The 23,918-nt window shown below is 40.8% G+C and overlaps 1 protein-coding gene across 5 annotated transcripts in view; it reads right to left on the bottom strand.

Moving 5' to 3' along the window:
• Positions 1-2,317: 2,317 nt before the first annotated feature.
• The window catches only part of VGLL4 (vestigial like family member 4), a 92,551-nt gene continuing 70,950 nt past the window's right edge, over positions 2,318-23,918 (bottom strand). For all 5 annotated transcript variants that reach the window (XM_084530399.1, XM_084530401.1, XM_084530400.1 and 2 more), the window contains 3 exons: positions 10,322-10,547; positions 6,919-7,039; positions 2,318-5,136 (listed from right to left, as the gene is read on the bottom strand). In XM_084530399.1, the coding sequence (XP_084386525.1) occupies positions 4,868-5,136; positions 6,919-7,039; positions 10,322-10,547 (616 nt within the window). In that variant the 3' untranslated portion in view covers positions 2,318-4,867. The remainder of the gene's footprint in view (positions 5,137-6,918; positions 7,040-10,321; positions 10,548-23,918) is intronic.

The raw sequence follows: 23,918 nt of genomic DNA on the forward strand, positions 1-23,918 counted from the left end.
ATCTCTTTTGTAATGTAAGAAGTTATTACAACATATATGGTGGGTTATAACCAACTGCTGTTGTCCAAAGGCTTCTGAATAAGGCAGAAATATAATTTTACATCTTTTCTCTCTCAACTGATTTGGCCTCCTAGGAATATCTGGATTTGTTGCCACCCCTATCAGCCCCTGCACCCTTCTGGGAGCAGTCAGCCCAGCAGTGACAGTTCAGCTGCCGCTTGTGAAGCAGCTTCCGAACTGGTGGTTACGACTCAAACGCACGATGGTGAACTGGTTACAATTTTGAGTTTTGTGCATTTGCCAGTTTTGAAGCCTAGCAGTTCAGATACACAGTGTAGTAGTGTAGCTGCTTTATGAGCAGCTGAGCAGTTGCAGTAGTTCCCTGCTGAGTTCTCTGCAGCAGTGGCGGGAACCTCTACAGCCATATGACTTCAAGATGCTTGCATTCAGCACAGAGCATGGAAGGAGCAAAACTTGAGTTTGTTACGGTCTTTAAGCTCCCTTTACTGTGTCAGATATTTTTTGTTTTAAAGGAACTAAACATTCCGCTAGGTCCTCTCTGTCCTACAGGGTAAGCACAACCTGCTGGATAGGTTCAGTCGTTGTTTTCCAGTGATTAGGTAAGTACAAGGTCAGCAACTAAGCACAGTGCATATGTCCGTATACACAGTTACGTACACCTCTTGTACAGTTATTGTGCCAGTTTAGCTTCTACATGTATTTGCATATAAAGTTCATTTTCAGACCCCTAAAGCAGCTTGAAATACATAGACCCTGCATTCAGGAGAGGTCACTCACTGAGCTATGCAGCAAGATCTCAACTCAGTCTGTTGTATATGTGTGATTTCAGATCTGTCTTCTGAAATTAATTCAAAACAATTTTAAAGTAGCAAAAAGAATTGGGGGGTGGCGGTGGTGTTTAACAGCACAGCTGGATGGTGCCTTTAATTTTGCTCACAGGGAAAGATAAGCTATTATAAATAGTATTACTATGAAGTGTATGTGTACAGACCAGTTTTCTGGGCTGTGGTGCTATGCTTTTGTATAAAATGTATACATGCTGCTAATGAGAAAAATAATGTGTTAAGAAACCAAATTACTGTATTTTTCCTTTTGCCATGTAGAAAGTAGAACACACTATAAGGTACTGACCTGAAAGATAGCAATGCTGCTTATGCTGTTTCATGTAGTCCCCAAAATGTTGATGTAGGGATGTCTTTTTCCTAAAAGGAAACCAGCTCCCTTCAGAAAGCAGACTGAGAGGCGTGTGAGGCTTGTTGTAGTTGGCCTCTCTCCCAAAAACTCTTCAAGCATGTATTTAGGCTTCTTTCCACGGATAGTTAACGAGGGATGGTTTTTCAGATGTGTTAAACTAATCATTCTTGATGTGTTCTCATGGAATCTCCCACACCCCAAAATAGCCATTTACTTCAACAATGTATATGCATGTAATGCCTGCTTTGTTTTTCAAGGCACTTAGTCATTTCAACTACAATACAACAGTAACTTTGTCTCTTGATATTTTTAGGGGCTCCCTTTGGAAATTTGGTGACACATCTGCTATATTCAGAGTTGAAATTCTTCTGACTTCTTGCCTGGTTCAGCCTGATTCACCTGAACTTTCCCTAGATCAGGTAAGAAGAACAATTAATTGTTTTTAAGGATTAATGGTCTCTTGTCAGATGAATGATCTTCTGTTGAAATGCTGCTTATCCAAAACACAAGACCATGGCTATCTCCATTTATAATACAGCTGTTGTCTTGAGGGAATAACTTCTGTTCTCTAGATAAAACTTGAAGACTTTGAGAGACAAAACAAAAGGAAAGGAAACAAACGCATTGGTCTTCTCACAAACAGCACAGAAATGCTTGACTAGCTGCTATTTTCCAAAACAGAAACTGTTCAGGAGCTGTTACTGGTGAGCTACATTAGGAGGATGAACAGCTGCCTCAGCCCTGCATGGAAAGCAATACTGGGCAAACGCTCAAAGACCTGAGCAGTGGGAGTTCTGCCAGTGGCCTGGGATGTGCTCCTAAAGCTGGTGGTATTTCTGTCCATCACGGCAGTGGCAGCAACAGGTTGTCTTTGTAGTTTGAAAGCCTATTACTTGGCGAATGCCTTAGCTGGGGAGGAAGAAACGAATATAGCTATCTCCAGTCACATCAACAGGGTAACAGAGTCCCAAAATGAGATGGGTTTCCTCGGAAGAAAAAAAAACAGGACATGAATGGTAGTTTGTTTCTGCTTCCAGCTCATGAAGTATAGAAATCAGTTTCCTTTCTTACCAAACAATACAGAAGAGTATGTACACACCTGTGATTTAAGAGCACTTTATTGTTCTTTAAGGCTACTTTTAAGTACAAAAAAAAAGATGGCCTGCCAAACCTTTTTTTTTTCCAGGTGAAACAAGGCCACAAAAGAATGGTATATTACAGATTTACAAACACAGAGAGAATCTTTCCAACTGAACTGTAGATAACCTGGCTCTGTGAAGAAACTTCACCACGTCATGATGGTGAGTTCAGTTTAGTTTCCTTCCACCTCCCCCCAACCCTTTGGCTTTCATGGCATTATTGTCTTTAATATATGTTTTACTGGACATATCACATTAAATCTTTATTGCCCTCAAATCCATTTACCTATCTCAGATAAGTAAATGTAACCTTGTAAAACAGCTATTATTGAAAATATTAGCTTTAAAAACATTATCTTATTTGTGTTTACAAAGAAATATAGGAGTCACATTTTCCACAGAGTCCATCTACAGTATTAGTATTTTACTGTTATAATGCTCAGTAGCCTGTAGCAATAACAAACTAGTGGCTATTAATGCTAATGCAGTGTTCTCATAGAATAACTGTGTTCCTGCACTTTTACTGTATTACAGACAAATCTACAACAAAAAAAAGATCAACTTTTTTCTCCAAACAAAAAAATGAATGATTACAATAAAGGAAAGGGAAAAATTAAATAGCTACATATCATTAACAAATTAATTGTTCCTCAAAAAATACCTACAAATTTCTCTGTACATTCTTTACGCACAGCGTAACGATGGTCTTAAAGTTACCTATATAAAAAAGTGTTTTTTTAACAATCTTCCTACAGAGAGTAGGGTACTGAATGCCAAAGCAAGTAAGCGTTGACTACCCAGTAAGATGGTAGTGAAATGTGTAAAACTGGGGGCTTAGGGTTTTTTTTTTTTTGCCTTTTTTTTTTTTGATTTTTTAAAGAAAATTGAGCAGCCACCTTCTCAACAAGAGTAAGAGCCAATCTCCTGATCTTTCTACCCTGCACCTTTTCCAAATTAAATAGCTTAACTTTAAAAAACCCATAAAATAAAAGCCACAATGGACCCAATACTGTAACACAGTCCATAATACATCACATGTAGTTTATCTTCCAACTAGTTCTAACTTTCTACACTGAACCAATCATTTCAGGTAACCCAGTATAAAAAAAAAGCCCTAGTTGCAACTGTACTGGGAAGATGGAATGTATGGGGGAGAGTAGTTATACTTAACAAGAAGAAGAGAAGCTCTTAGTACTAGCACAGCTGTGGTTTTTATGCCTGCCTCTATTGCCTAATTTCTAGTTAGTAGCTATTAATATAGCAAATGATAATAAATGCAGTAATACCTGTATAAAGTTTTCTAATGGAGGAATGTATGCTGCAACTTGGCATAGGTTTATGAATAAGCTTACAAAAATTAAAGATCATATTTCACAAACTGTAACAATCTGTTGTCCAGCCAAGATACGTAACGGTAGCAGTTTCTGCAGCTAGTTAAAGGTGGATTACACAGACTTAGTTTTAGGAAGCAAATTCCTGTTAAGCAGACAGTGCTGCAGACAGAAACAATTACTTAGTCATGCGCAAAGCTATAGCATCCTGTACCACGCATCATATATTTCTAAACTGCGTCATTTGAGGCCTGTCCTGAGGCTGTCCTCTTTTGCTGGCTGCTACTAAAGTGAATATCAAATACAAATATCATAGAGTACAACTGTACCAGCAGTAAGTATATCTAGGATTGTTACTGACAAAAATAAACTAATTCTGAAGAAAAGCTAATAAGTATTATGATTCTTACTGTCTATACATTAATAGATACCAGCTATTTTTCATAAAACATGCATCGTTAAGCACTATTGAACCCTCCAACCTCAGCTCTATTCTAACAAACTGCAGTGTTTAGGAAAAAATGCCCGTGTTCTGTAAATTATGCAGTCCAGTTGCAAGCACTAAGCACCTGAAATCTAAAGAGAGAAAGACCTATAACCTGTATGAGACTTCCCCTTCCAAAGCTGTTTTGCTTTAAGAAAAATCAAACTGATAGAAATGTCATCCTTAAACCCTTTTTTCAGCAGTTTGCCCTCAAAATATTAGCATCTTACCAGAAAGTTGCTATGCAACTTCAGTCCTCCTCCAATAGTGCAAATCATACATGACAGTTCTTTTCAAGTATATACATACAAAAGTACTTCACAGAGGGAAAAAAAAAAAAAAAAGCAATGTAAGCAAACCAGACAAATTCTAGTCTCAAGAAGCTAGTACAAGCAAAAAGCTTTTGGGTCAACCAACTATGTGTAATGGCTTTTGTGGATTAGCGTGCATTTTTTAAGGGGCAGCAGATTTGCATCAGAGGTTTCTTTGGTAATTGAGGCAGGAAAAAAGGATGCTACATCATATGAATCTTTATGAAATAGTTCCTGCTATCATCTTTAAAGGGCACCCTTTTACAAATAAAAAGTGAGTACACAAAAAACGTGTTGAAAACTAATCTCCCCTCCCCCAACACTATTTTAAGCACTGTTCAAAGCTCAGTCAAACCATGCAAATTCACAAATGTAACGGTCCTCTCTTCATGAGACTACGGAGGGCGAGTGATTATGATTGACCATATGGGAGGAAGGGGAAGACTGGCCCCGCCGTGAAGCAGACTCAGGACTGCTGGACACTCCGTCCTTCGCAGCTTTAATCTGAAGCCATGTATCCCCAAGTGCTTTGGCAAAGTGGTCATCAACTGATCCTGTGATGGACACAGAGTTTGCCACTGGCTCAGGCTCCTTGTAATTCTTGCCAAGGCTTCGGCGGAAGTGCTCTTCCACCACTGGGTCACAGGCAGTGGTAGCTAGGCAGGGAAAGAAGATAAAAAATGCATTATTTCAGTGCAGGCAGGAATTCTTTACATCATTATAGAACTGGTAGTGAAAGTGGGGGTGGAGGGGGAGGGAAGAAGATGGAAGGATATAAAATGAAAACAAAAAATTGAGCTTTCTTTCTTTGAGTGACCTGCACCAGGTAAGTATTTTCTATATAACTACTGTTCTCCCTTAAATTAGTAACAGGATTTTTACACAGCTGCAGTTCTGATTCTGTGCAAACCCTCTCCCAAAGTAATCACATAGAACTTATATTTAGGCTTAAACAGAATTAAAGATGGGAACAGTTTCTGAAGTCAGCTGCCGAGCCTTCTGAAATCAGTCAGTTGGGAGCAGGACCCTGTCCTAATTTACTGCATGCCAAAAGCTGATGTCAGGGTTTCATCCTGCTTGATGTGCTTGTTACAAGAGCCAGACAGAAAACAGCATGAATCGTTACCTCTGTATCAGGTACTACTAGCATTAAAATGGTGTTATACAAGAGGAACAAAGAACCTTAAAAATCAGATTTTGAATAATAGCAATAAATAGTTCCTCGGACTAAATATTAGAGAGTTGCAAAATTACAACTTAGAAACAAAATCTGTGCCTAAATTATCTTTCAAAAACACTTAAAAGCATGGGATCTGTGCCATTGTCCTTCATGCTACAAAAAAAGGTTTGATGGGTCCTACAGTAAATCAGTATCACGCACAAACACCTCATCAAGTGACAAGAGAGAAATATTTTCTGGAAACATTTTTAACTATTCCAAATCCCGTACAACTTCAGCTGGGGTCTCAGTGAAGAAGCTTTCCTTAGACAAGTAACAGCAGTTTTCTAGAAAACTTCTGTCTTAGATCTCTAACTGCCGCTATCTCCAGGTGTAATGTATCCCCCAGGGTCTCACTTCAGCTTCTAATTCCAGTTTTCAACACTACATCAATCTTTTAAAATAAGTAAATAAATCCTATCATGGTCTTTTAGGTCCCTATGCATGTCATCCTGGTGCTCTTACATTGCCACATTCTGGCTGATGAAGCTGCCAAGGAGTTGAACCAACCCAGGGCATTCTGTCTGAAAGGCTGTGTGCCGAATCTCAGCATCAGTAGCTACAGCCCAATAGGAAGAAGACTGTGCTCTTCCCCTAGTCACACACTGAGAGAAATTGAACACAGATTTTCCAAGGTTCGCCAGCATGCACTGCATGAATTGCATGGAAGGCAGAAAATGCCATCCCTGGGTTGCTATAGGAACTGCCCGCCAAAACATGTTGTGTTATCCATGCAGAGAAAGGTGGAGGGTATGTGCTTTGGAAGAGTATTTGTATCTACAGGAAAAGATTTTTCTGACTGCAGCTGAATCATAAATATCCACTGACTACTGAAAGGCTGGGGAAACTAAAACACGGTTGGATTTGCTGGTCCTGTCTGCTTGCTGTTTGTCAGCTAGAGTAAAATAAATAGAATGACTTATTTGGCTGTGTGCTTGCTTGTGTTTTGGTGTTGTTTAAAAAAAATAAAAACTTAGCAAATTAAGAAAAAAGAACACCTCTCCCTGCCTTCTGCTGTGGCATGGCACTGATGGTTAGAAATACTGCAGAGGGCACCTGTGCTGGTACGCCTCTGGGTAGAGAAAAAGACTTGCCTATTCTTTCACCTCCTTTTATTCTTGGTAATACACCAGTGCCTACACAGTTAAAGTTAGTGAATGATTTTGCTGGCCTCCACATGTAATCAGTCAGGCAGTTTGAATGCTGACAGGTAACTTACTGCTAGAGGGTCTTCTGTAGGCAGGCACAGCCGAACCGCAGCCGCTGTGAGCAATGGGGCAGTGGGAGAGGTTGCAGTTCCGGTTGTTGGCAGAAGCACACGTAATGACAGATGGACGGTTCTAACGTGGAAGAAGAAAGTAAACTGTCACTCAGTGAGATAGTTAGACAAACCTGTACAGGAGCACAACACTGCAGAATCAGTTGATATGTACATAACCGAACTGAATCCCAGCACTGAAGTAACTCATGGAATATCCAGTTCAATAAAGAGCATTAATATCCCAAATATTCAGCTATTATTTCCGTCTGTCTCATTAAAAAATACATTACATTTCTGTAATGGTTCTTAGTTATTTAAGTGGCAAGCCGCCATACAAAAAAACAGATGCTATAAAAGCATTAAGGTGATTTTTGTAAGGACAGTTTCAATTTTGTATGCATTACATATGCAGCACTAAATGCTTATTTCATTATTTATCCACATCCTTGGGATTACAGGACAAATTTTAAAGGTATGCACCTTCTGAGTGTTAACCAAGTTTTAATGGCATCATTTTTCATTCAGAAGTTAGCCTAATTCTGTACTTCAGCCACAAAACAAGAAGCCAAGAAGTATAAAATATTAAAAGCTCCTGAGCAAGTTTTGACTGTAAGTACTTTCCTGTTGAAATTAATCTGCCTCTCTAGCACTAATTAATGATCATCCTTTTTCATTCAATGAAATACATGCAAATTAATCAAAATATGTATTCACATAATTTTAATTCCACTATGTATACTTTGTACAAAGCGTAAATACAAACTGCTCTCCTTACAGCTCTTTAGCATGTAAATGTCATATTGAAACAATGCCTTAGGAAAAGAAATGTCCCAGTTTCACCAGATGGCTAAAGGGAAATAATGCAGGTATTGAACTATTTTTGCTTTGCATCTTTGGTATATTTTGTTACATAAGGAGTCCCTTCTGCTGTACTCAATTCAAGTTAATTGTTCAGTGTGCAAAAGACTAACAGAATTAATGTAATTAACACAGTTTTAATTTCTTGTCCATTTTATAAATCTCCACAGCAAACCTGCAAAAATCACGATTTTACCTAACACCATATAAAGTAAATGATGAAGGCAAGAGTTTTCATTGTTTAGTGGTCCTCTAGTCTAGACAGAGTAAGAGCAAGACCAAAGTAAACGAGATGAGCTTTCAAGTGAAGATTTAACTCTATCAAATTATTATTGTCTGGACACAATCAGAACAAATGCTATTCACATCTTACTGCACTAACAGAAAAGTCAAAAAGTAAAGAAAAACTAGTGAGTTCTTTGATTTTTCTGTAAGAAGTTCATGTACGGCAGTTTTTGTTTTTTTGTTTTTTTGTTTTTGTTTTTTTTTTATAAGGGGTGAAATTTCGTGCCTCTCAGAAGCTGTTTGGGCACTGTATGCATGCATTTTTAGATATTCAAGACGTGAGAAGCAGAGAGAAGTAACAAGAGAGCTTGTTTCAGGAATGCATGTACCAATACCACAAACAATTTGAGAGGGAGGGATAAAGCATCTTACAGAATCCCCTGGTATGATTCTGGGTGTACAGGTGCACTGAGCAGACTGTACCTATTTATATATAAATACTGAGATGAGAAGCTGAGAACTTAGCAACAGTGACTACAGCACCTGTACACTGCCTAAAATTGGAAGGTATTTTTTCCTGTTCTCTGTCAGAAACATACAGTAAAATGAAATTTCATTCAAGGTGCTAAGGTAAAAACAAACAAACAAACAAACAAATAAATAAAAATGTAGGGTTTCTTATTGTTCAATACATTTTTCTTCTTTTTATGATTTCTACTCTGTGATCTTGGCAAGGTATTACCTCAACATCCTACTTCCTCAAGAAAATAGATTGTAATCTAGCTCAAAATGTCAAAGATAACAAAATAGAGAAGAATCTGGTAATAGGCAATAGGAGTGAGCCCAAGTCAAACACTAAAATAGAAGAGTGTCAGCGGTGTGAGCTGCCAAGCTGAGGAGCAGCAGTAACACTATCAAAGGGCACCAGTGTCGTCAGTGGAAGCCTGTCCCTTCCTCTTCTGTCATCACTGAATGCTGAGAGCAAAGAGGAGCTGTTCTGCACAGAACAATAACTCTGTGACCTGGTGCCAACTGATGCAAGATATCAGTGACACTAGTGTAAAGCTAGGCATTTTGGCACAGCAAAATATAAAAGATTAGTGTATGTAGCCAACCATGTTAAAACGTATGCAGTAGATGTAAAGTATATGCTCCAGTGGAAAAAGGCTTTCAACAAATTGCTTATAAAAAAAGACAACCTCCAAAAGACCATCCACTCCAAGTGTTTACCCTTTGCAATACATCATTGTAGGTGAGGAAGGAGGGAAGGAAGGAAGGAAGAGCTTGGGTACATGGGCCAATTTAATTTCTCATCACAACTCAATTATCTTACTTCACCTCCCCACTTGTGAGAAGGATAAAAGCACGTCTGGCACATAAGAAAACTGTTTTTGTATAACTTGCACAGAGATGGCTCATCTTCAGCAGTTCTCAAGGAAAACAAATACAATGTATATGATGGCAAGCAAAATAAAAATAAAAATAAAAAATAAATAATAAAAACCACACACACACAAAAAAAAACAAAACAAAACAAAACAAAACAAACAAACAAAAAAAAAAACACAAAACAACCAACCAGCCAGCCAGCCAAAAGCAAAACAAAAACCATTCCTGCATGTGGAAATGAAGTGTAACATTATCAAAGATCATTACACTTTGCTTTAGGAAAAGTCATCATGAAATAGTGATCCAACATTGGTCTGGAACAACACAGTGAATGCTTTTGGCCGGCTGAGACAACTGATGTCACTCCACCTTCTTTCACTTGAAAAATTCAGTGCAAAATTGTATTTAATGCCTTTTCTGTCACCTCTTCCTCAGCAGTCCTGGCAGGGTAAAGCTGGTACATAGCAGCCGTTGGCTGGATAAAGGGTAGAAATGCACTCATGGATTGCCAGTGGGAGCACAAATAAAAACCCTCTTTACCTCTGAATTGCATCAGTTATTGCCTAACAGGTACTGGAACCTTGCTTATCCACAGAGCAACTCAGACTTTGCATTCCCAATTCAAACCCATGGGTTCAAAAGCTTAGTAAAGAATCAGAAGCAGCAGGGCGGCTAGGAACTCTCTGACATACATTTAAACACCAGAACTTACTCACACAGAACACACTGAGCTGTGACATTCGCTGTGCATTTTTAAAATACACTTTGCCTGCAGAATTGTATCGCCTATTATTGTAGCTCACAACATGTTCTGCTTACGTCTGGGAAGTCCTCTCTGTGCCTACAGCAAGGATTTCTACAACCACCCAGAGCTTCTAGAAGCCCGTACCTGCTGCCGTTCCACAGAAGTCAGTGTAGGTGTGATGCCGACTGTTCGGGTTGCATCCATGCTGTTTTTGGTCAGTGCTAGAGGTTGATCCATGGTCAAGCTTGGGATTGAGGCGTACATGGCGTGATTGGCGTGAAGGCTCATTGTTGGGGCAGCAGCCCTCTCTATTGGGCTGCGACTCCTCTCTCTGTGCTCCTTCCGGTAATCTCCGTTGGCAGTCTTGTTTCTGATACAAGAAAGAGAAAAAAGTCAGAGGACTTACTGATTTTTTACAAGCTGTAATGACATACGCAGCATTCAATCCCTTTAAGAAAGGTGAGGAAGGGCATGTTGCTTGGCCTGGGGGGGTGCAACATCCCTCATTACGGTACCCCTGGTCTATCCAGTCACCCCCCAGCAAAGACAAGCACATGATTCACACCTGCAAGCTCCGGCAACCAACTTGTCTTTTTTTCAGAATTCTTCAGAATTTTTTTTTTATAATTTCCTAAGATATTTATCTAAATGCACTGAGCTAAAACAACAACTGGTAATAACTGATCTGTTAAGATCGGACACCCTCACATTTAAAATACCATTAGTCCAGCTCCGCCCCCTAACACTGCAGTATTCTCTAAGCACTGCTGAAGCCCAAAAGTGTTTTTTACTCAAAAGACATGGGTTGATACCAACAAATACAGTGAGTCAAAGCAGGAAGCACAATTTTCAGAGCAGCAAATGGAAGAAGCACACTATACTGCACATCTAATTATTACAGCTAGCCTTTAGAAGAGTCATTTCAAACTCCTGCTGAACGATAAAACTCAGCGGCAGTACTCGCGCAGTTAGGCTGTCACTCATTGCAATTAACAAAATCTGATCTTGTACTCATGAGATATTTCAGTCTCCATACGCCCATAAAGTATGGTGTCAAGTGTTCACCCCTTCTTGAAAGGGAAAGCAGCACGTCAAAGGAACGGTGCTTCCTCCGCCTTGGTGAGGGCAGCCACTCGCAGCTGCCGGCAAATGCCGAGGTAAGATGGGTACGGCTGGCAGCCTGGCACAGCCCCCAGCTGCATGCTGCTATAGCCACTGCCTTGGTGGGAAATACCAACCTCAGCCCGTCCTTCACATAAGGAAGAACTAGAGGAGAAAGCTGGTTCCTTGGAAAATACGATCTGTCTTCAGCAGCTCTTGCTGAAGTTCCCTGAACGTCTATCGCAGAAATGGGTAAAATCCATTTACACGCTTTTCCCCCAATTTTTAAGTGCATCACAGCAAATTAATACGCAGGAACAATCTTAAAAAGTGCTCTGATGAATGTTAGGCAGAGACAGAAAAGAAATAGAAAAATGCTTTCTCTGATAATGGAAATATGGATGTACGAATAGTATCCAGTATTGGAACAAGTTACAAATCCAAGAAGATGCTGCCTATTGCAACGCCCGAGAGTCTCAGAAAAGGAATGGTAAGGGCTGAAGGGGGGGAAGCTATGCAAACAGAGGAAAATGCGGAACGCCAGGGTTATTAAAAAAATTCTATAGAAATATAGAAATCTTGCAGGGTTATATGGGGAACAGTCACCAGAATAGGGATACAATCTGTAGCCGTTCAGCCCCCTGCCCCCCAGCTATCGCTTGTCCCGTAACTGAGAAGCTGCAGATCAGCAGAACCAACCATCAAACCTCACCTTTAAGGTTTCACAGCTGGTGCCCAAGATGTTCTCTGAAAATCATGTGTGTCTTGAATCCCTCTTTATAGGCCAGATTTAGATGCTACAAAGCAGCACGCAAACCACAAGGAAATACATTCTCAGTGTTACATTTAGGTCTTTTGCCAGCTTTGGTACCATTTCAGAACACAAGACTACTTTACAGTATCAGCATTCAGAAGAGAGAGAGGTCAGGATTGCGTTGCTCTGAGCCAATGACTGATGAAAGCGTGTGACTTAGTGGCAGCAAAACAGACTATATTTAAAGTACAGTAGCCTCATCTTAAGTTACAGTGCAGAAGACTTCCAATGAACACTCAACAAGCTGTAATCCTTCACTACCCCCTGAGAAGCAGGCTGACAAACAGTACGCCTTTACGGACTGCTTTCATACCTGGGCAACAGCCGTCAGAGAGCCTGGTATGTAACATGTGGAAAGGCAGCACCAAAATTGCTGTTCAAGTGAGAAGGGCGGAGATGCTGTGTAGGGATGGCTCATTCTTCTCACTGCAACGCACTATCTTTGGTGTCTGCAAGCCAAAACCTTGATTTTCAACTAAATATTACTGGTCTACTGCAATTTAAATAACAATTCAGAGGCTAAAAAAAATCAAATACAGCTACAGTAGATTCCTACTTTCCACTGCCTCAAATTAAACAAAAAACAAACCCTGCTCAGAATGTCAGAGGGATTGTACTTTGTCTTAATAAGCATGAGCTAGTTCTCAAAGGAAGAACTTTGTTTTCTCCACCAAAAATACTTGTAAAATGAAACCAAAAACGTACCTACACCAGTTTGTGTTGTTTTTGTTTTTGTTTTTTCCTTAGAACTGTGATTTCAACTTCTTAGAGCTGCATTTACATGAGGGAGATGAGAGAGAAGGCTGTCCAGTGGCCAGAGGTGAACAAACCTACCCAATTCCCAAGCAAAATAAATTCACTGTTTTACACAGTATTTCACCCCTCCTTCAAACAAATAGTCACGGCCCTGAATACTGGTGGCTGCCAGGTTTGCTTCCGAAAAGAATGAACTTTCCTGCAAACATTTTTGAAGAAGAAGGGACCAAGAAACTGGGCAATGGGATCAGCATGAAGGTAGGGAGCAGCACAGACCTTCCTGCAAGGTACCTAAAAGTAGAAGAGTTCTCTCTGTAACCTCAGCAGGCCCCACCCCGATCCTTTCTGCAGGCAAGTAACTCCCTCCTCCTCCATCACAGCAACAACTCCCAGACTGAGAACAATTTATACTCAAAAATCTGCTCAACATCTACCTTAAGATAAATAGTCTTGGCAAAAATGAGAAATACCTGAAGTTCCTACACCCACATCAGGTATTTTCTCTGAGCCCAGCTCAGAACTGGACAGCACTACATAGCGTAGGAACGTGATAGCTCTGCCCCTGTGAAAGCACACCAGTAAGTCCGCAGACCCTCCTGTTCTGCTATAAATAGCAAATCCCACAGACATCTGACTCCACTTGTAAAACTACTGTATGTAAAATTCATTATTTTCACATTACTAAGTTTTAAATATGTCTTTAAAAATAATTTTCTATTAAAAATGCCTTTATTCAACTGATTTTTTTTCTCTTTATTATTGAGAAAAGTAATCTGAAAAATGTAGGAAGTGCAAATTTGGCTATCTATAAAAGAGGCACCCAACTTGTAAATTAGAAATAGTTCTGTTCTTGCTAAAAAGCCAGACCACAGGAACAGTATGAAAACTATTACTCTATTAACTTATGTGAAAACAGAATTCGATATAAATATTTCATTACAATATTTTGTATTTTTTTCTTCTGACTACAGTGATGAGACTTCTGTTTTGGAAACCGCTCTGTTCTTGTTCTGCTTTTAGATGCTTTGACTGAAGAGGCAATCAGAACTGCATGTGTTTCACCATAATTGTGTTTCACCACAGTGAATTAGCTTCAAAATTCCCCACGTGCTGAATGAGTACAGAGATGCATCTCTTAGTTCAAATGCAGGGTCAGAAAGTTACAAAGGAGGATTTCTGGCCACGTTTGAAAAATAATTTGAAAATTCCAAACAGCTTTACCAACCCCTGACTCCACTTTGTCTTAAAAGCCATCAGTTACCTAACTTGGACCCAGCCCTCAGAGGTGCATCCGCCAGTGCATCTCCACGGGCTGGAACACGGCTCTCGGTGTCAGGGGGGAGCTGAGCCAGCATCAGGCAGTGGGACGGCACCGCCGCAGCCTTACATGTCACCCTTACCTCCCTTCTAATAGAGTTATCCAAGCTACTTGCAGGTTTATTTTAGCAAAATTATACAACTCCAGCCTTAAATTCATTTCTCCAGCACTTGAAAAACAGACGCTGTTTTCCATGTTTCTCCCCAATGAATCATAACCGAGGCTCCAGCACTTACCAAGCATCATGTGCTCAGATGCATGTCATACCAAAACCACACACATCCTGACTGCTAGCTCAAAGCCTGCTTCAGTTCACTTCTCAACGTTTGGTAATTGAAAGCAATGTTTCAGTCCTCTGCCGGAAGCAGTTCAGAAGTAGCTAAAATGCATTGTTCTTAGATATTTTCTGTACAACCTTTAAACGCAGCTGTTCTGTCCACTGGCACCAAGCGGCGGTAATTCACACTTGTCCTGGAGGAACAGGCTAACTCTGCCAACTGCTTAAGGAAAAGGAAAAAAAGAGGCCCATCGAAGGGGACAGTTTTGCTTACACTCACTTCCAGCCTTAGATTGCTAAGGAACAGATGCCAAAAGTATTACTGTACCTCCAAGTGAAGAAATCACAGACGTTTCACACTCCCTTTGGCAGAAACAGAGCTCTAACTTGAAATGGTTGTATTGTAGGAGTGTGTTTCTCTTGCAGAAAGAACAAGTATCCACTTACATTGCTTCTTAATTAGCATGTAAGATGTTTTTCTTCACACAAACACAATGCATGCTATGCTATTGCTAAATGAAAACTATTTCATTTGTGTAACTTAATTCAAATATTATTATTTTTGGCATCCTTTATAATGTTCATTTTCTGACATCATCTACTGTACTTACTCACTAACACTCAGGCTTGAAAGAGGACAGCTGCTTTTGTTCCAGACCACTTAAGGATTTATAGGCCACTGATACAAAGTGTCTCCTCGATCACTTCCTGCAGACCCAGCCATTCATACGCATTGCTGCTGGTATTGTGAGGTGGCAAAACAAGAACAGAAGATATTGCAAAATACAATGATATATATCCAGAGGGGGGAAATCCTAAGTTGTCCTTACGCATATTTTTTTAAGCAATCTAAATTTCCTTAAAAAAGAAACAAACAACAGAAACCTGAAAATATTAGCTTTTTGCTTGCCATGTGTCAGCCAATTACCTGAAGCATTCAGGACATGAAAACCAGCCCAAACAGCTCTTCAAACCCGGTCTCCCTTGACTGGCGGCCGCCTAAGTGCAGGACCCTTTTTCCTCCCCTTCTGTAAGCTCTGTGCCTCCCTCTTACGTTGAGTAGCCCTTCCTTTTTATGGCTTAGCACTCCATCCCAAAAAGCTTCCATGTAGGCGATTTGCAACAGATGATTGTTTTTGCAGGAATCGTTTCCTCTACAGAACATGGGCATGTTCTCTGGACATCCGATATGGTTTCCTAACAAAGATAAAGAACACCTCCCCCTTTTTTTTTTTTTTTTTCTGCCACCACTGCCATTTCAGTGTTACTTGTTTGGTGCATCCCCCCTGCAGGGGAACTTTTGCCATACCTAGAACTCTGGTTCTGCCTAAGGCAGATAAAAGGGGTGGCTGAGCTCTGCTAATGCCCTGCTCACAGCACTGCTACAGCAGCTCTACGCTGTGGCTCTGGAGGATGTGTTAGGACTGCCAGAGCCCTGCAGCACAGCAGCTCCCGGTCCAGCTGACTGCCCAGTGGATCTTTAACCAAGGTCTGCATCTGGCAAATCTGCCAGTTCGTCCCCCATTCTAGTGGATAAGCAGGTGGCAAAGTTTTCACTGACCATCTCTGGCTAGAAACAACTCAGCAAAGGCACCCAGGAAGTTAAGCACTGCCTCAAAGCTTCTCCAGCCACCTATAATTAAACTTCACTCTTCCCTGAAAAGCGCTTTTGTTCTTTTGAATTTTTCTTGACCATCAGGCTGTTTGGAGAGTTAAGCATCATACTTACACAAGTTCTTTAAGCTCAGAGGTATGCATGCACTACTGATTTCCCCCCTGCTCTCTCCACCCTCTGTAATCAGAAGGTTGCAGTTCCTTCCCATTAAACTTCAAATTATGATTATTTTTTTTTTCAGCTTACTGCTATAGCCAGTGGAAAACCCTTTGAGATGAGAAGTCAACTTAAATAAAACAATCAAAACATATTAACAAGAACTAGGATAACCTTACATACAAATATAGGTCAGACTTTCTAAATTTATCCTTGCTAAACCAAGATTTTTCAGAGTTTAAACCTTGGAGTGGATAGTTACTTCCAAATGTAATCAGCCAGGAGACAATAAACCACAGTAAAAGAAAGAAATAAAGAATAAGCTGTAAAATACATAAAGGAGCATCCCATCACTGCCTGCCTGCAGCAAGCAACACACAAGTGCTTCCTGAAAGTGTAATACTCACAAGTATGAAAGAATGCAAGAGAACCACATGATGTAAGACCTTAGTCAAAAGCCAAACCCACAAAACTGAAATCTAAATCCAATGTACAGTAAAATCAATTAACGCAATCCCAGATCCTGCTTACATCAAAAAAAGGAAAAGGAAATCACCCAAATCTCTGTTCACCCACTGCTATTTCTGCTCTGCTCTTCCACTGGCTGCTCACTCACCTCCAAACCTCCTCAAGTCAGCACCTGATGGCTTATTTTGAAGTACCATAACTTTTTGAAGAGGTCTTATGTGAGGTTATACCTGAGCTGTCAATAGCAAATTGTAATATACAGTAAATATCTGCAAAAAATCTGAAATGGTAAGCGATCTATTTTGTTCTGCTGAGGTTAACAGTATAGATGAATTAGCCTGTTGACAAATTAAATTAAAAAAAGACAAATCCCTACCATCTGAAAAAGGAGAATGACAGAAAGTTCCAGCATTTCAGTATTACCGCAATAACGAGTGTCCAAGTATAACAGGACATTGCAGTAATGATAAAAAAAAAAAAAAAGTTTCTTAAAATGCACCATTGTGGCTACGATTTCAGGAATGTAAACATGAGCCCATTTCATTTCTTCAACATGTTGTTAAACTTTGGGATCTAGGTGGAAACCAACATCTGACTACAGCTCTCATCTGCTCTGGGTTTTTAGCGATTTGGGGATAAAAAAAAAAGTACTCAGCCAGTCTCATTAGCCAAAGAAAAAAATCCTTCTGGTTCTTTAAACTGTGACATGACATCCCTGGCTTCCCTGCTCTAATTATTTAACACGGTGTCACAGAACAGCATGTTTCTTGGAGGGGCGACAGGAGAAATAACTGAACCTTTAAGATTTACCTGATGCAGCCACCTCCCCATAACTCTACTCAAAGAGCAACAACAAAGTAGCTCTGGTTTCGTTTGAAAAAACACACGATATCCTAAAAAATACATAAGAGAAGAACCATTTCTGCCAACTGCGAAGACCAGAAGACGGAAGATGTAGATGCTACAGAGCTGGAAAAAGGCTCTGCAGAGGCTGCAGTCTGTCCTTACAACACACGGGTACTGAAATTACAGAGTACTTTTTTTTTTTTCTTTTCTTTTTTGGAAGATATTTGCAGTAAAACTACAAACCTCATACAGATCAATGCAGACCTGACACGCAACCCTAGGCTTGCCTGTCAGGACCCAGAACTAAGGTCTCATTTCTGTCTCAAAAGCAAATTATACACAAGTCACCATAGTACCTGGGTGCTTGAAGGCACAATAATCTAATTCTGAGAAAGTCAAATTAAGCTGATGAAAGAGAGGGAAGCCAGCCAATGTTGACATCTGGAGTGCAAGTCAGGCTACCGCATATATTGGGATGAAAAGGACCTGATCTAGAAAGGGAAGTCACCACCGGCATGGAAACTAGAACTATCTGTGCAGAAGTCTGAGCTGTTTCGCATCCATAAGGCACTTTGCATTGCTCAGAGGAGAAAAACATCCAGAAAAGAAAGCAATAAAAGATGAGGTTACAGAGACACTTCAAACTTTCCCTAAAATTTCTAACAAACAGGAAGGAAAATCCAGCAGTTTAAGGAAAGAGTGAAGAGGCTTCGAGGAGAAAAGAAGGTCAGAGGGGTTACTGGAAAGATTCAGAGACGGGTACAAATTAATCATTTTATAGCTAACTGCAATGCCCACCCAAGAACTTCTGGCAGGCAATTCCTCTTACATTCTGCTCATTCATGTGCTGGGTCACGTGCAGCTTTTATACTTCAGCCATGTTAACATCCTTTTGAAGTCAAACTTGGCACATGCAACAAACCTTTCATACCGAGTCACTGGAAAATACTGTAAAAACTATTTATGATCACACAGAGAAAACTATGGGCCAATGTCAGGAGAAAGCTTGCATATAAAATACACACGGCAGCGGGTCATGCCCTAGTGCAACGAGATTAGCCACATACATGTGTGCTCAATATTGCCAGGGTACATCACAGTCTGTTCTGCAGGCTCTGGGAAAACTTGGTGGTGTTGAAACTCAATGGTGAAACTGTGCAGAACTGTTAGAGGAAATAAAAAATGGCAGTTAAATTTTCTTACAATATTTTCTACTTTTTGATTTGAAAAAAAAATATAAAATACTTGCATTCATTACTTAACACCTGTCATGCAATGATTTTTGCAAAAGTTGAAACTAGCTTAAGTCAATCCAAGAACCCCAAATTTGCAAAAGCATATGGATTTTAGTTAGTTCAATCACACAGAAGATTTCAACAGATGGACTCATAGGGCTGAGGAGCAGATTAATCATTTTCTTCATATACACGAAGTGCAAAGTAAAAGATGTCAACATAAGAATGGAAAGTTTACTTAGGAAGAGCTTTAACAACACAAGCTATTCTGGAAATAAGGTCAGAGTGCTGGAATTAACTGTGTCAAATTGTCAGGAGATAGGATTATAGAGATTTGTTTTCCAGCATGAACAATTCTTAAGAGAAAAAGGAAAATGGGCCTGGATCATTAATGCCTAGAAATTATGGTTTCTCTCCATCAGATGCACAATGTAATGTTAGCAGATGTGAAGCAGTGAAAGCTGAGAATGCACATTCATTCAATTTCAGACAGAGATTTCAAAAATATCCAAAAACCAGGCTTTAGACCTTTAGACAAGAAATGGTGTTTAAATAACTTTATTATTTTTTTTTAAAAAAGATTTTTCATGGGCTGTTTTATAAAACAAATAAACATTTCATTAAAACTTTATTGAAACTGTTTGTAATTGCTAATAAAATCTGAACTACTGGAACCTCTAGAAGCACTATAAATGCACTAACAGCTTCATTACATTTTGCACAACTACTCCTAGCAATATAGTAAAATAGTTCCTGTGAGAAGCTGATAACCAAAGCAGCCACAGCAGCAGCACCTCGCATCAGTTACTCCTGCTTTTGAAGTGCCCAAGCCAAAGGTTGTCAAATTCTGCAGTCAACAGCTTCACCTCGCTTCTGGCTTAGGGGAACCTTCAGTCAGAAAAAACAGATCACATGGAAAAGCATCTGGGCTTTCTGTTTCCACCCTTCCGAAAAGACTGATGTGTGAACACTAAATGTTACTGATGTGAAACCTGTGACAGCAAGGGTCAGGAAGCGTCGCTCCTTCTCTCAGACGGGATGAAGCAACGAGTGCCCACAGAGGCCATGAGCGAGGGCCAAGGTGCACAACGGCAGGACTTTGATAGGAGCAGGGGAACCGACCTTAACTTGACTGCAATGAGCGACTGCCCCGTTACTTGCAGCAACTGTACATCTGTGCCACATTAAAGGCTACATGAAGCAGTAATTAGTGTGTTCTGAGACTTCTCCCAGATGTTTTGGAAAGTTTTTCTCATGGCGTGTAGAAATCATCCCACCTCCCCCCTCTCCTCTCCTAACCAGGCGCTCCGCACTCTGGCGCTGTGACGGGACGCGTGAAGCCCAGCTCCGGGCTTAGGCCCGTGGGCAAACAGGGAGCTTTGGGCTCGTGTTTTGGGTGTTTTATTTACCTAGTTGGGCACCACCGGTACCTTGCTGGGCACAGCATCTACCTAGGTGGGCACCTGTACCTAGCTGGGCACCACGGGTACCTTGTGGACAGGCACCTATGGAGCGCTGCTGTGCTGCAGCGTCAGTTTGCGGTGCTGGAGGCGCCATGTGAGCACTGTGCAGGCAGCGTGGCCACGGCGATCTCGTTAATTCAACAGCACGGCAACTACAAAGCGCGGCGGCTTCCAGCAGAATTTTCCACCGGGGGAAGCGGCCAAACGGCTGAGGTCAAAGCCTCCGCACTTCAATCGCGGCGAGCCCCTTCGCTTCCCCGGCGCTCCTCTGTCGCGATAAGCCCTCGCCGACAGGCGGCCCGGCGGGGCGCAGGGCCCGCCCCGTGCCCGGCACCGCCCGCGGCCGGCAGCGCCGCGCCCCCCCCGGGGCCTCACGGACTTGGCGAGCGGCGGCGGCGCGGGGCCCGCCCCTCGTCACGATAAGAGTCCCGGCACGGCGGGGCCGGGAGCCGCGGCGGGAGAGAAATCGAAAGGAGGCTGGGCCGGCAGCGCCTTCAGCCCGGGGGGAAAAAAAACGTCCTTCTTCGAGTAGAAATTAATGTAGCGTTTTATTCCGATTCTTCCCCTTCCCGAGTCATTGTCTATAGCAACCGTGTCCATAACACTCTAATTCTCCAGAGCGCAACTTTCTAGTAAATGGTACATCTGTCAAACTGCAGGAAACATCTGGGAAAATGGTTAAATAAAAATGTGAGATTAAACCTTTGTTTCCATATGGTTATGATATACATCTAGAATATGTTTGTAAATGTTACTGGTTCTTCTCTTGCCTCTCGCTAGATATCAGGCTTTTGGCCCGGTGTTGAATTTCACCCCGGTGTAGATACATAACTTCTGCGATGTAAAATTTCCCATTAATGAAAACAAAAAACGGCCCCTTGGGATAAGAAACCAAGAGCAGGGCTCGAGGGATTTGTGCTGTGTTCCCGCACACACAGCCTGCCCTGCTGCTCCGGTGAGCGGGTTGGGCCCTGCACTGGTGCCTCCGAGACGAGGACACGGCTCTTCACCTCACAGGGCAGCCTGGAAACCCAACGTACAAACGCCTATGGAAGCTTCATGCTACTTTACAAAAAGAAGGAAAGTTAACGTGGAAAACATTATACAGAAGTAGGGTTCTGGAACTAGCTAACAAAACCTTTCCATTTGCAATGGGAGACACATGAAAAGTGGAGAGACCTAAACTAATCCTGCCTGTTTTATTTTGGTTTTGTTTGTTTTCTTCTCTCCAAGTACGTAAAAATTGCTCAAAATTTTGACAGATCAGATCTTTCTGTGCACAACTGATAGGCTCTCAATCAATTTTTAACCCTGAAACCATCCATACCCAGCCTTTCACTGTGTTTGGCTACGGGCTCCTGAACTGAAAGGGACTTGAGTATTTTCTGAAATGCCCCCTTGGTAAAGAACTTCTGCAAAACTCAGCGTTAAATATTAACTCAGACACATTAGCTATTTTAAGTCAGTCCATGAAGGTTCAATTTAATCTATATTTGTTGAAAAGAATAACTTTGTGTAGTGAGTGATCTCCATTAATAATTAGGAAAATACATCCAGTTGATTTTGTTTTGGTCCATCATTCAAAGAATGCATTGGAGAAAGGACAAAAAAAGACAAAAGAAAAAACTTGGAAAAGCAACTTGAAACCTGCTATGTAATCCTTTGACCACTGTAATCAACAACAGCCACATTGTACCAGTTCCACTAGAAATACAGAGAATTTCAAGTTCAGCAGAATCTCTTTTAAAACACCAGGTTAATCCCTAAAATACTTCAAAGGCATATATGTTCATGCCAGAAGAAGTGAGTGAAGATGCCTGCAAGCAAATGAGAGACATTGGGTGTTCTGAGTTGTTTTGTTTTGTTTTCCTAATTCCAATTTGTCACAATAAAATGACAGTGTAAACATACTTCTTAATATCCCATGAATTTTGGAAACAAAAAGGGGTAGTTAGCAGCAAAGACCATTTCTGAAAACTGCCACAGTACGTCTGCAACCCAGTTCTAAATCTTTTCAAGCCCTGCTTGGAGCTGAAGCCAGCCACTTCCACCACAGGGACCTGATTTTCTGCAGAGCATTTCAACCATGCATTCTCAGCCCAGCTCAGAAAACAGTGTGGAGGAAAGTAATGGGGTCCTCCTATTAAAAGGAATATTGTTTATTAAGTACTTCAGATCTTACACAAAATTCCTTGCCTTGAGCTACTACATGCTTGGAGAGAATACAGCTGAGCCTGCTTCAAGCAGGAGGCTGGATGAAATGATTTCCTGAGGCCTAACCTGAATTTTTCTGTGATTTGCAAATCCAGGTAACTTCTAGGACAGCTTAAGACAGATTTAAAAAAAAATAAAAATGGCACCAAGGTAATTTCTGCTATAGTGTTATATTATAGTATAATCCATTGGATATTCATGGTAAGAAACTCATGATACACCATGGCAGCTTCCAAACTCCAGGAAATTAGCCTGGCTTTATGAATCAGATTTGCCATGGTTCTTCACTGTAACAAAAGTGAAGACACAACCTATAATTTGAAACAGAAGTGTCTGGGTCTGTTTGGCTAGGTCTAAAACTAAACATTATCTTAAGCGATACACGTTAAAATAAATTATTCATGTGTAGACCTTTCTTTTAGAATAGAACAGAGCAGTTCAGTCAGAAGGGACCTTCAAAGATCATTGAGTCCAACCGCCTGGCCACTGCAGAGCTAACCAGAAGTTGAGGTTATCACTGAGGGCATCACCAAATGCCTCGAGCGCCACCAGGCCTGGGGCATCTGTTGGCCACCTCCCCAGCAGCCTGTGCCAGCGCCTGCCACCCCGTGTTGAAGAACCCCTTCCTCAGACCCAGCCCGAGCCTCCCCTGGTGCTGCCTTTGCCTTCTAATTTAACGGCTGCAAAATTTTGTAATGGTAATTTTCATATAGAAATTAATATTGTGATCCTATGCCACCATGCCAAATAGCAATTGAGACCAACCGATCAAGAGAAATATTTCATTCATAGTACTGTATGTACTGTACACAGCCCCAAACCAAAAATGCTAACATTCAGCACAACGTGCTGTACAAGCAAAGAACAAAAATACTAGTATTCTTCCAAAACACATTCAAATGGTCAGTTTTACAATTTCACCAGTGACACAAAATCCGAATGCTTTTGAAGATGTCTGTGACAAATTCATTTCAACTGTAAATACACTGATTTGAAACCACAATTTGCTAGCATACAAACTATTTTAAAATTGCCACACCACAGCTATAAACTATTACCCATAACTGTCCCTTGTCCAAATGCAGTTAAGTTACTAATTTCTAGTTCCTAGTAAAAGCCAGAGAAGCAAAAACAGCTTGGTGTCATTTCTTTTAAAAAAGAAAGAAAGAAGAAAAAAAATGAGAGAAAAGAAAAAGTCAAATGAAGAAAAGAAAAGAAAAGAAAAAAGAAAAGAAAAGAAAAGAAAAGAAAAGAAAAGAAAAGAAAAGAAAAGAAAAGAAAAGAAAAGAAAAGAAAAGAAAAGAAAAGAAAAGAAAAGAAAAGAAAAGAAAAGAAAAGAAAAAAAAAAGATTTTTGTGCTCTTGGCATTTACTGGTGTTATTTGCTCCTTGGCAAACAAAGTGCCATGAGCAGAAACTTATCAGCCCTCAGCTCCCTGCGAGGACTCTTAAGGCAGAGATGATGCCTGCTGGGAAAAG

This window comes from Aythya ferina, assembly GCF_964211825.1.
Source record: "Aythya ferina genome assembly, chromosome: 10".
In the NCBI taxonomy this organism is placed as follows: domain Eukaryota; kingdom Metazoa; phylum Chordata; class Aves; order Anseriformes; family Anatidae; genus Aythya; species Aythya ferina.